The sequence below is a fragment of the Cydia strobilella genome, chromosome 21 (assembly GCF_947568885.1).
Source record: "Cydia strobilella chromosome 21, ilCydStro3.1, whole genome shotgun sequence".
NCBI lineage: Eukaryota > Metazoa > Arthropoda > Insecta > Lepidoptera > Tortricidae > Cydia > Cydia strobilella.
This window is the reverse complement of record NC_086061.1, coordinates 4,702,261-4,715,442: the sequence shown is the minus strand read 5'-3', so window position 1 is coordinate 4,715,442 and position 13,182 is coordinate 4,702,261. Positions and strand designations below refer to the sequence as shown.

The window sequence follows — 13,182 nt, the reverse complement described above, 5'->3', positions numbered from 1 at the left end:
GTACCTGCGGCCCCCTCAATTTTGAGGTTTATCCATAGTATTTATTTATTTAAACTTTATTGCACAAATTTACACAAAAAGAGTACAAATGGCGGACTTAACGCCTTGAGGCATTCTCTACCAGTCAACCATTGGGCTAAACAGAGACAGTTAGTTTGGTGCAGGATTGTAAAGAGTAAATATGAAAAAGATCCAAGTCAGACTACTATGATACTATATTTACACAAATATCCATAAAGGAAATAATAATATACCTACATATATATACAAATTTAATATATATATAAATAAACATACATATGTTTAATAATTATGTACCTAGTGTGACATCACGTAGACATTTAGTTGCGAATGTTCTAAAATAAATGCTTACGCAACTTGCTTTTGAATGTAAGCTTGCTCTGAGCTTGTCTGATAGGCAGAGGGAGAGTATTCCACAGCCGCACTGCTTGACAGGTGAATGAGTTGGACAAGAATCCAGTCCGATGAGGGAGGATGGCCAGCTTCAGAGTACGAGAAGCACGAAGAACACAACCAGGACGGGCGGGTTATAAACTCAAATTTAGATCTGAGATAATTGGGTGCAGCTGGGTCAAACAAAATTGAATACAGAGTATATATATATATATAGTCCTCCACATCGATTTCGATGACGGCGAACTCAACAATCAAGGTTTTTCCCTCTCATGAGCTCTTATGTGGCTGGCCAGGCCAAACTTGCTCTTAAAAACTCTTTTACACTCACGACAGTAGAGTTGACCGGCCGCATTGTACATATACACGTAGGAGAGCTTAGGTCTTTCCTTGCGCAATTGTCGTTTTACATCTAACGTCGTGAGGCGGTTTTCCTCAAACGACTTGATGGACTATTATATATTCTGTGTTCAGAGTTCAGTTAAAAACGAACGCCTACAATACTTGTCATAGCACCAACTTGCTCTTCGCAATATTGCTAACAGTGAAATGTCTGTTGCTGATTTTGATTATCGTTTGATTTTGGGTTTAGTGGTTTTGGCACAGAATAAGTAATAGTATTATAATAGTTTTGGTCTGCATGACCTTTACAAAAATCTGTTACAGGCTTTTACAAATGTTGCAACAAATGGCATGCGATTTTACGTAATAATTGCTGGCTAAGTAGTTGCGATAAATTTAATTATTTAGATTAAGGCTTTAGTGCTAATTTTAGAAGTCCACTTTTTAGGGTTCCGTACCCAAAGGGTAAAGACTCCGCTGTCTATGCCTCTGTCTGTCTGTCACCAGGCTGTATCTCATGAACCGTGATAGCTAGACAGTTGAAATTGTCACAGATGATGTATTTATGTTGCCGCTATAACAACAAATACTAAAAACAGAATAAAATAAATTTTTATGTGGGGCTCCCATACAACTAACGTGATTTTTTTGCCGTTTTTGGCGTGGTACGGAACCCTTCGTGCGCGAGTCCGACTCGAACTTGACCTTTTTTTTTCTCTGTCGTCGTTAAAAGACGTCTACTGACGCGTTCGGCAGTCGGCAGCCCAATATCGGCAATATCAACCTTCGTAATTAGGACCAGATTCACAATGACGTGCAGAGTAAGATCAGTGGCGTAGCTAGGCGTGGGTGAATGGGGCCTTCGCCCACGGCCTCACGTTTAGGCGGGCCTCGCAAAGCCAACCTTTTTATTACCTTGGGGAAACACATTGAAAAGGGCCTCACAAAAGTGGTTTTCGCCCACGGCTAGATTGGTTCATTGGCTACGCCACTGCGTAAGATAAACGTGGCTTTGAATAGTAAAAAATAAGTGTTGCTACTGCTAATTGCTACTAGATACAAGTTTTAATTAATTTAAACACTGTTCAATATCATGACCAAATTTTATTACAGCTACTAACCACATACAATTTATTTAACAACCAAAACATACTAAACAATTAACAAATCATCTCTTTACCCAAATTTCTCTTCCTATTTACTGCTAAACTACTGGTGCCATTTTGTATTTTTGTATGAAAGTTATTACATTACACGGATAAAGTGATGAACTACCAGAATATTTTTTTTGTATATATGTTCTAGCTTACTACTCATTAATGATTACAAAGAATATGCATCATTTTACTTTACTATGTATTAAACTAACACTAGGCAGCTAGAAGAACACAAGTCTTGTCCAACATACATTTCAGGCAAAAGTTATACAGTTGAGAGAACAAGCATTTTTAGCCCAGCATGGAGGCTTTACACTCGAGCACTATTGTGTATTGTGTATTGTGTGTGTGTGTGTTGTGAGAATCTAATCAAAACTTGAAGGTCATCTGTGCATGGATGCCACCTGCTCATTAATCTCGGCTAAGACTTGTGCTGATTTGTGAATATTCTCAAACTGGTACCCCATATGGACTCCAATCAGGTGCATCTTCTTAAGGTTCTCTTCGGCGCCCTCCATAATGTTCTCTGTCGCTACGAACTCACGGGCAGCTTTCGTCAAGAGCTGTAATTGTAATGTCATATTTGAGTAAGTTTACACTGTAAAAATATCTTAAAAGGCCTTGTGAAAGGTGTTGAGAGACTTGTACTAGCTACCAACCTCGTTAGATCTAGATCCTCGCTGAATTTGGCGTGTTAGTGAAGAAATATTGTTCATGTTTACTTGTACTCGCTCTGCTAGCCGTTGTTTCGATTCGGCGAACAAGGAGCGAGCGCTGCTAGATGAAGCTGAGGTCATCTTAAATAATCTTAACGTCTGTAGGATATTAAAAAATATTATACTTTGATCATGTATCGATTTTAAACGAAACAAAAAGATAGAAATATATTATAGATTTGCAGCAGCAGTAGAAAGTAGAAACAAATAAACCTAGAAACGTCAAATGATTTCTCGTTCTAATACTAATATCGAACTGCCACTTTTTCTAAATCTTTATGACCATTCTTATACTTCTGTATAATTTAGTCATACAGTATTCTATAAAATAAGTAGATCAAACAAAGTTATGAAAGTTCTTTGTCATTTATTTATTATAACATTAATTTAATTATAAAAATCATTATATTTTCATTTTCAAAAACTTTTTTTACAAGAACAATAATTGGCTGCTTTTTGAACGTTCCTCGTCTGACATTTGAGATGCGTCCAAAAATTTGTTAATATTCATTTTAAAGCATTCATTAAATTCAAACAATACGAAATAAGAACAACTTAGTCACAAATGCTACTCATAAACTGATCGATTTGTTATTTCAATTAAAATTTATTTATATCATGCATAATACCGATAAGTTATAGTTGGTCAAACTAAATTGTCAGTAAATAAGAACAAAAAAGAACTATACTTATCCTTTCTTTTGGGTGCTAGTACTAGTGTAAGACAAAGTTAGTATGATTCTCTCTGTCTATGTTTGAAATGAGACAGTCCTTTGACAAACTATATCAGCATGGTATCAGCTGATTAAATTCTTATTCATTTTTTGGCACAGGTAACACCGCCTGTCTTTTCGCTCGTCACGAAAAGAGTTCGTGTTATAGAAATTTTCTGTAATCTAATTCAATTATTGTCTTTTGACCCGATATGTTTCGTTCTAATTATCAACATTCCTTTATTCCTACCCCGGGCGGTAATAAAAATCCGTTAAAGGCACCGTTGGCGTAAAACATGTCCTTTATTTACAAGTCCTCAGTGTAGCAATAAACTTCATATTTACGTATTTGTGTTAAAGTTGTAGTAATCACAATGGATAAGGGAGTGACGTGTGAACATCTGAATAAGCTCGCGGAGTTTCTAAGGAAGGATTTGTGGCAGTCGAAAGAGGTAAGGGAAAGTATTTTGGTCGTATCTAACATAACCTATAAAGGGATGTCACTGGAGTTTACTAAATGGGCAATTATGGCATACCTTCGTTTATCATTGTGTAACGTTACGGCAGTCGCGTGTGTGCACTCGCCAGGGGCTGGCTAACAAGCATCATAATCTATGTGTTTACTGCTTGCAACTCATGACAGCCTAGTACCTGCCCTGGATTCTTTGTTTACATCACTTCAGACATGTTGGCAACAAAGTATTGGTGTTTCCTCTTAGATCGTTTCAAAACACGAAAAGTTGTAATAAAATACTTTTGTGAACATAATCGTTGTGTATATATTAATAACTAAGCACAGAATATACTTGCTTAATAGTAAGAATTACATTACAAGTTATATGATTGTCCTTATATTAAGTAAATAAATATTATAGGACACTATTGCACAAATTGACTAAGTCCGCACAGTAATCTAAATAAAGCTTGTGTTGTGGGTGTGGGGTGGGTCTGAGGGGACCTACTAAAAATAGCGTCTTAAACGCGAAATCGTATTAAATGTGAAAAAAAAAACGAGTATTATTTCATGTCATTTGTTTATTTAGAATGGAAGACACAACAAAGATTATAAATCAATATTAGGGTACTTAATATAATTTGACCTACATAAATTACATAATAGTATTTTTGTGAGATAAGTAAATTATGTTTATGTTGGTATTAAATAACAATAATTTCTGTTTTACTCAAAGTAATTATTTATTTTAGTTTGATGTAGAGATTTAGATGCATTTGCTATAACAAGGTTTTCAATATAATTTTATGGATCGTGTCTTCACATACTCGTAGACGATACATAACGTCTTAAATCTGCCACAACTGACAATGCCTGTATCTAAGTGTAGGTAGGTACAAACCAATTACCCTAGTCAGGGCTACAAACTTATCTGGACAGGCGGAGGTGTCGCCAGAATCACATCCACGTAATATTAGTATGGTATCCCAATTTTTTTTAATATCAAAACTTCAATTACATAACAAAAGAAATTCAACCATATTCCCTTCACTGATTTCAAATACAAATGGCATTTTCTGTATGACGGGCCTTAGGAGCTTAAACTGAAAAATCTCAGCCACTGTTCTGACTTGGACCATAACCCCTGTTTTTTTTTTCAGAACTTAACCTGCTTCGACTGCGGGTGTCCCGGACCCAACCTATGGATCTGCCTGCAGCCCGACTGCCATCATGTGGGCTGCTCCGAGGTCCGTAACGACCACAGCACCTTGCACCAAAAGGTAACACTCATTTCAATTTTGTAATAAACATAACTGTAGAACAACTCATAAATCACAATGCCATACGAATAAATAAATAAATTTCAATTTTGTAGTGATGATTATTTATTGTACAATTCTCTACTAATTCTTATCTAAACCTAATAGACCTAATAGAGAGAGAATAATATGCACGAAAATAACCGTCTGTCTGTCACACGGAAATATTATGATTCTGCGCAAACGAAGTTACTGGCAGAAGCTAGTTTTGAATAAAGGAAAAAATCTGTCTCTACGGGGCTATTAAATGTCACACGAACCCGCCACCGAAATGCCACTTCCATACAAATTACAATTGCAAACGTATTGGTGATTGTTATTGCTAAAAATTGTTATACAAAAAAAATTGTATAAAACTTCTTCTTGCTCTAATTTCTTTGGGGTGACTAGGTTCGTGTGACTAAAAGCTAAGAAAAGGGTACTTACCTAACAGAAGAATTAAATTTTTCGAAATTTTTGTAATAAATTTCAAACTTTTCGTGCTTTGCATGCTTTATCTCACCCCATCATTCATCATCTCATCATGTTTTTTCGCGCTGTTTTGTCGCGTTAATTGTGTTTAATTTTAAGTTTATATAATACATATATGTATGTTAGGTTGTAAGGTATTTGTAATATGGGCTTTGTTGCCTGATTTAAATTTTTCAGTAAATAAAAATAAAATTTATCTACTACATTGTCTCATATGTTGCATACAACATAACATCTAAGGTTGACTGGATGAGATCCCTCATAGGGATAAGTCCGCCTTTGTACATTGTATATATTTTTGTTCTTTTGTTGTGTTTGTAATCTGTCTTATGTACAATAAAGTGTTTACATACATACATACATCAAGACAAGAACAAGGAGTACAAGGACTTTGTAATGAACAAAGATCTTTGTGTGAATTGCTTCTATATTTAGATGACTCAGTTTGGCATTCGATCGAGCACAGCATTCCTTAAATACATACAGAGATTACGGAGTTTAACGCTCGTTATTACGTTCTTGCTACCAAAAAAGCGTAGGTACATGTACCAAATCCCTTTAAAAATATTAAGGGGTCCAATGATTATCAGTCCGCCGGACGATATCAGCTTGTCAGTTAGAACAAAAATTTAACAGTTCCGAACAACTGACAGGCCGATATCGTCCTGCGTACTGGTAATCAGTGGGCCCCTTTACAGTTCATTGAAAATAAGGGGTGGCAAGAATATGTACGCTAAATTTGCCTTTGGTAAATCTAAATTCCACTTGTATCATGGGCGTTTAGCAATTAAAAATTTAAGATTTGAAATTAGTTTTAGTATAATTTAGCATAATATATGTATATAGAAATCATTAGGCAAAGTTTGCGGATGGGATGGCTAAGATAAGTTATTTTAACATTTTTATTTTTTTACTATTTTTACACAGCTCTTTTTGTTGTAAATTCAGTGGAGTTATTTAAAAGAAAGAAAGAAAGAAAGAAAAGACATTTATTGTAAAAACCTTCTACAAACAGTGCCACTTCAGTTACAAATAAAAAACCGGCCAAGTGCGAGTCGGACTCGCCCACCGAGGGTTCCGTATTTTTTATTACTTATTTGTTGTTATAGCGGCAACAGAAATATATCATCTGTGAAAATTTCAACTGTCTTTCTATCACGGTTCATGAGATACAGCCTGGTGAGTGGTGACAGACAGACAGACGGACAGCGGAGTCTTAGTAATAGGGTCCCGTTTTTACCCTTTGGGTACGGAACCCTAAAAAGAACTTACTCACTAAACACTTAAAGCTAGGTACGTGGTATTTGGTGGTTTTTCTTGGTAAAATTATTATTTTGATATTTTCCTTCGGCGAAGTTGGGCGCCAATGTTGAAGTTAGGTTTCCCACGGTAGATACTTTTGCCAAACTTGATTTCTAATTAATTGCAACATTGATAACGGGGTTTGCTTATATTATATGCTATTTACCCGTGCTCGATTTGTATTAAATTAGGTAGATTTATCAATATTAGACTCTAATAACATGAAAATAAGAACCTTGCCTTAGCCAGAGATTTGATATAAGACTTTTCTGTTATAGATTTCGGAAGGATCATTGTTATGCGAAGATTATCGGAGGTCAATGTCTTGAGCTATTGTTGTTTCATTGAAAGTGATGTAGTCTCGTTACATAATGGCTATTAGTTACAAATATCGATACATTGTGTAGAAGTACCGACGGTATATATACAGACGATACTCTTAGAACATTTTTGACTTAAAACGGTCCACATAACGGTCCTCCACCTTACAGAAAACCGCAGCCATAACACTAGACCCTACTCATAGTGTTGTGTTCCTACCGGGGAATAAGGTTGCCAGAGCTCGAGGGAGAGGAGTGTTAGGGTCGGCAACGCGCATGTAACTCCTCTGGAGTTGCAGGCGTACATAGGCTACGGAGACTGCTTAACATCGGGCGGGCCGTATGCTTGTTTGACACTTATCTGACAAGTATCACTGAAAGTTATCCCTTCTCCTTCCTCCATAAATATACCCCGTCTTCAGCTGTGAATATTACCCAATACCATATTATATAATCTGTGCCAATACACAATTTGCCGCTATTAAGAGTCCCCGGTAAGCTCGACCGAATTTCGCCTTCCCATACAGAAGGAGTTTCGTTCTCATTTTAAAACTACTTGTTGGATTGTAATGAAACTTTGCACATACAATGACATGAGGTATATCTAGGTCTGTAAATAGTTTATATAGCTCCCGTTTATAAAACAAAGGAAATAGAGCAAAAACAAGTTTTGTAAGAAAAACTTAAATCCGCTGTATTTTTTTAACTATGGTATCTGAAGCTACATAAACTAATTACAGACATAGATATGCCTTATCCTAATTGTAAGTACAAAGTTCCAGAGCATACCAGCTACACGTTTTAAAATGAGAGCGTAACTACGTTTGTATGGAGAACCGAGCTTGCTCCCCACCCTTAAAAAAAAGTTATGATTGGTCACTAAAAGTTGTAATTGGCTAAAATAAAATTCAATGAGTCAAACATTTTGCGCGATATTGCATGTTTTATTGTCATGTGGTGCGCACAGTACAGTTGAGTCGATCGTGGCACAATACACGTCGGGTCATTTTTGAGCGCTTATCAGATTTCTATAGTTATTATTAACTATATAATAGTTCTAAATGTACATTGATGTCATTGGTGCACACAAATTCACATAATCACAATATGTTGAACTTTGTACACTAAACCAGCGAGCGTGTATGAAGAATGTTATGAGTGAAGGAAGCGATAGAGGTATCTCAGGATCGTAGCAAGTGGAACTCCGTGGTCTCTGCTTACCCCTCCGGGAAATAGGCGTGATTATATGATTTATATGTATGTTGAACTTTGAACTGAACCACAATTTATTCTTAGCTCAATTTCCCGCGCACGATTGTTTACATTATTTATGTACCTATGCCTATATGTTCGTACTAATATGCATATGTAAAGTATTTACCTAATACTTTATGTATGTATAAATACGGACACGGGACAGGATTTCCATTCTGAATACAAGTCTTTAAAACAGCAAATAAGATACTCGAGGCTCGAGAGTGCAAAAAACAAGTCGCAGTTATATGCTGTGACCTGTCTAAAACATTTGACGTAGCGGACCATGACGTGTTAGAAGACAAACTGCGCCACTATGGCTTTGCTAATCGAACTCTCGACCTCATGATGGACATGCTGCGTGACAGGTCTCAGGTGGTGGTCGCGGACAGTGGCCGCGTGCGGTCGGACGCGGTGCATACCAGCATGGGCGTAGCGCAGGGATCATCCGTCTCGAACATCTTGTTCTCCCTTCTGCTTAATGATCTACCCGACGCTATTCATACAGGTGAAATATTCATGTATGCGGATGACGTTGCGGTGGTCGTTTGTGCTCCGACCTGTGACGAACTGGATGCGCAGCTAAATGCGACTGCCGGATGCCTATCCGATTGGTTCCGAACTAACGGTCTCATTTTGAATATAAAAAAAACTCACTTCATTCACTTCGACCTTTCGGGTAGGCAGATGGAGTCACTGTCAGTAAACGCAAACGGAATTAATATAGATCAAGTCACAAGGACGACCTTCCTGGGTTTTGAATTGGACAGGGGACTGACTTGGGCGGCCCATATCGATAAGGTGTGTGGTAGACTATCAGCGTCCTGTTTCGCTTTAAAACGGCTGGCTCGAATCCTTCCCCGCGATATGGTGCGAAATTGCTATTTCGCATCAGTGCACGCACATCTGCAGTACGGAGTAGATCTGTGGGCTAGTGCTGCGGATTGGGAAAGGGTGTTTTGGCTTCAAAAACGTGCCGTACGAGCCATAGTTCGCATCTCACAGACCGAGTCGGCGAAGCCTCACTTCAAGTCTTTGGGCATATTAACCCTGCCATCGCTGCTGATACTACAAGCGGCAGTGCACGCGCGAGAACAGTTGGATAGCACACCTTTGAGTGAGAAGAGCGAAACCACTCGCCGCTATGCGGTGCGTTCCACCCGAGTTGAGAGCAGACTCCCGGCCGTTTCACACAAGCTGGCCAAGTCAGCCAAACTTGTGCACGTCATGGGCCCGAAGGTATACAATCATCTACCCAACGAAATAGTTAACTCACACAGCAACACAGTCTTTAAAACAAAACTGAAGAATTGGCTAATCGAGCAGGCTTTCTACGACCATAAAGAATTCTACTGCCATAATCCTACAAAATCAGATATGTGATATAATAACTTACCTATGTTAAAATCTACTACACTTTGTAAGTGTTCATTATGTTTTATATTTTCCTATTACGTATAGGCAATAACTCGAATGACCTGTAACTTTTGTTATTAATAAATTATTATGATTATGATATGATTATGATAAGTGAGATTAAATAAATACTTGGAATATATTGAAGGTCAGTGTTGCGACGAATATGAATGTCTAAAAGTTGCTAATTTGTATCTGAATATATTTCATAATGAACAAGTTTGGGAACAAATCAAATTATTTTATTAAATATTTTGATTTGTGTTTTTTAAGTAGTCACACTACTATTATATAAATTAAAAACTGTAATAGATGTCATATATTAAAGAAAAAGTGACGAAGCCCTCCAGTGGTGAAGGCTGGAGGGCTTTGTCACTTTTTCTTTAATATATGACTTCTATTACAGTTTTTTAATATTTCATAATGTTTAAAAAAAACTACACGACGTAAATTGTGGGTGCTAGATGTTCAGCGAACGTTCTAAAAGTGTTAATTTCGATTGTGAAGTCTTATTGTATTTAGATTTGGTGTCGTTTTCATCAGTATTTTAAAGTAAACGTAAACTCACTTTTAGCCTGACTTTAAATAGAAAATATTTCGTATATGATTTAGTGGCATTATTCAATAAAAAAAACCTTAATTTCCTTTCTCCGTAAGGCCCGCGTTTCTACCCGCAGTAACTAATTACTTCAATGTAATTTAAACCATTTTCAATTGGAATAAAGTGGTTTTTCTTTCGTTCCATTCGATTTCATAACCAAAGAAATTCAACCATATTTCCTTAACTATTGATTTCAAATTCAACTGCCATTTATTTTTAATTAGGAGGACATTGTACAAAGGGCCTATACCTCCCGCCACAGCTGAGTGAAATACCTCGACGAGTGGTATGGGAAGTATGCAGGGCAGTATGGCGGCCGATGACGAGTAGCGCGGCCACACTACGTCTCTGCCTATATTATACTTCCCATGCCAGTCATCGATTATGTGACTGAGTTAAAAGATCTCGCTTTATGAGCAAGTGTAATAATCTATGAATTTTGTTTTGCTACAGAGCCAGCCGTCCCACTGTGTGCATATGAACGTGTCCACGGAGCGAGTGTGGTGTTACATCTGCGAGAAGGAAGTCCACGTTCGAGCAGCGGTCGCCTACCATAGGGTACGTCACACTGAGTCAGTGTTGCATAGCCGGTTCACTGTGTAATTGGGAAACGCTACTGTCGATTTGGTTCTGTTCTATGGCATTGTCGAATTGAATACAAAAAATTACCATTGTCCACAGCAACTTCTATGTTTAGTTTTTATCGGCCTCCCTCATTATAACAGTAAAATATTTTCAAACCAATTACAGATAAGTCCAGACTCAACAGTGGAAGGTGAACCTTCGAGCGCTCGCGTCGGCTCCTCGGGTCTTGTCACTACAGATGATGATGATGATGATTATGATCGTCCACGAGGTATGACCCATTTTCGTCAACTATCAATTAATTAATAACGTCACAAACAATAATGATGCCTCCGTCAATAGATGGCGCTGAAAGCAATATATTATCTTCAACACGGCCATCCTGATATTTTACACGTCCACTTACAAATAGAATATTTTCTAGCTTAGGGTGGTATTCCATCTGTCCAATGTGCATTGCGTCTCACTCTCTCATTAAGCAAAATGTGAGACGCAAATACACATTGGACCAGGATATTAGTAACAACTTAACAAGTAAGTACAAGATGTCAAAAAGCCAATAGATTTAGGAAGTGGAGAGGAATATAAAGTCACCTTTACACATATAAGAAAAGAAATTTCAAGAAAATAGAAATGTAATGGAAAGTGTTTCATGTATCGTATTATTCTCAACCGATTAATCCATAGCGGACGGCCTACACCTTTTATGTATATTACATGGTTTTTATTCTGTCTTGTTCACATACGATACGTCATTCGTAGGCTATTTTTCACACAATCCTACATAGATTCGCATCAATTTAAGTATATTTGAAATGGAACTTTAACTCTAAAATTATATGGTTAAATACAGGTTTGGTGGGTCTCCAGAACATGGGCAACACCTGCTACATGAACGCAGCCCTGCAGGCTCTGAGCAACACGGCGCCGTTTACATCGTACTTTCTAGAATGTGCTGCTGCGGTCACAGTTCTCGCTGGGGACAAGAAACCTGGACTAGCGAGGTGAGTGACCGGGACCTAGCAATCCCAAGAATTTGACACAGGCACTAGTCTATACGAAAGCGACTGCCTTTTCAACCCAGAAAAAAAAATATTGAATCTATCCCTCAAAAATCTCTAAATATTAGTGTTATAGTACGTTTTCTTATTTGTTTCAGAGCATACCAAAAACTAGTAAAAGAAATGTGGAGCAGGAAAACTAGGGGATACCTCGTACCAAACGGAATCATATATGGCATTAGAAATGTAAGTAGTGTTGTGTAAATTTTTCAATAATCAAATCAAGCCAGGATATTTTTACAAGTTTAACTGTTCTAAACAAACATCAAATGCAAACATTGCCATTATTGTAATGGTGGTATTAGAAATACGTAGTATGTGAAATTCATAAAAACGCTGTCAGACGGACAGACAGTCAAAACTTAGGGATAGGAGTGGCCAGCAGCTGCAGTTTATAATATTTGCACATTGAATTAGGCCTCAGCATCATTATTACATCTAAGCTCTGATTGTATTATCCTAGGCACTAAAATGACAGATCGGTTGTACAAACTTAGGCAATCAACCTGTAGTTTTCCTGTCATTTGTTGTTTATGTGGGTTTATAGTAAAAAAATAACTATCTAAAATTATTCCAAAGTTACCCCATATAACAGTGCGCAACCCTAATAACGACCAAACCTACGTTTTAGGTACATCCGATGTTCCGAGGTTACCAACAGCATGACACGCAAGAGTTCCTACGCTGTTTCATGGACCAGCTGCATGAGGAGTTAAAGGAGCCGGTAATATGTGTTCATATTTGTGTTATTTGTGAGCACGAGTATATATAAGGTACCACATTGTAAGAGGCTAATCAACAGTGGTGTACAGTGAACCAATCTAGCCGTGGGCGAAATCCACATCTGCGAGGCCCCCCTAAGTGCGCCCGCCAAATTCGCCCACGCCTACATAGCTACGCCACTGCTAATCAAAACATGACCTGTATGAAACTGTCAGCGCCATTTTAAATTTATAATTCTTATCTCCACACTATTTTTACCTATATTTATGACTAGCTTTTGCCCGCGACTTCGTTTGCGTGGAATTAGTGACAGCAGCTAAAGTTCAAAGTGTTT

The 13,182-nt window shown here is 37.6% G+C and overlaps 2 protein-coding genes across 2 annotated transcripts in view; one reads left to right on the top strand and one right to left on the bottom strand.

The window, feature by feature from the left end:
- Window positions 1-2,278: 2,278 nt before the first annotated feature.
- LOC134750893 (BLOC-1-related complex subunit 7) lies at window positions 2,279-2,850 on the bottom strand. Its single transcript, XM_063686131.1, has 2 exons — window positions 2,573-2,850; window positions 2,279-2,476 (listed from the first exon to the last, which is right to left on the bottom strand). The coding sequence occupies exons 1-2, from the start codon at window positions 2,708-2,710 to the stop codon at window positions 2,297-2,299; spliced, it is 318 nt and encodes a 105-aa protein (XP_063542201.1). The 5' UTR covers window positions 2,711-2,850; the 3' UTR covers window positions 2,279-2,296.
- A 577-nt stretch (window positions 2,851-3,427) lies between these two features.
- The window catches only part of LOC134751038 (ubiquitin carboxyl-terminal hydrolase 20), a 30,053-nt gene continuing 20,298 nt past the window's right edge, over window positions 3,428-13,182 (top strand). Inside the window, exons 1-7 of the mRNA XM_063686372.1 lie at window positions 3,428-3,794; window positions 4,957-5,076; window positions 10,933-11,037; window positions 11,230-11,335; window positions 11,918-12,068; window positions 12,224-12,311; window positions 12,757-12,849. Of these exons, the coding sequence (XP_063542442.1) occupies window positions 3,717-3,794; window positions 4,957-5,076; window positions 10,933-11,037; window positions 11,230-11,335; window positions 11,918-12,068; window positions 12,224-12,311; window positions 12,757-12,849 (741 nt within the window). The 5' untranslated portion in view covers window positions 3,428-3,716. The remainder of the gene's footprint in view (window positions 3,795-4,956; window positions 5,077-10,932; window positions 11,038-11,229; window positions 11,336-11,917; window positions 12,069-12,223; window positions 12,312-12,756; window positions 12,850-13,182) is intronic.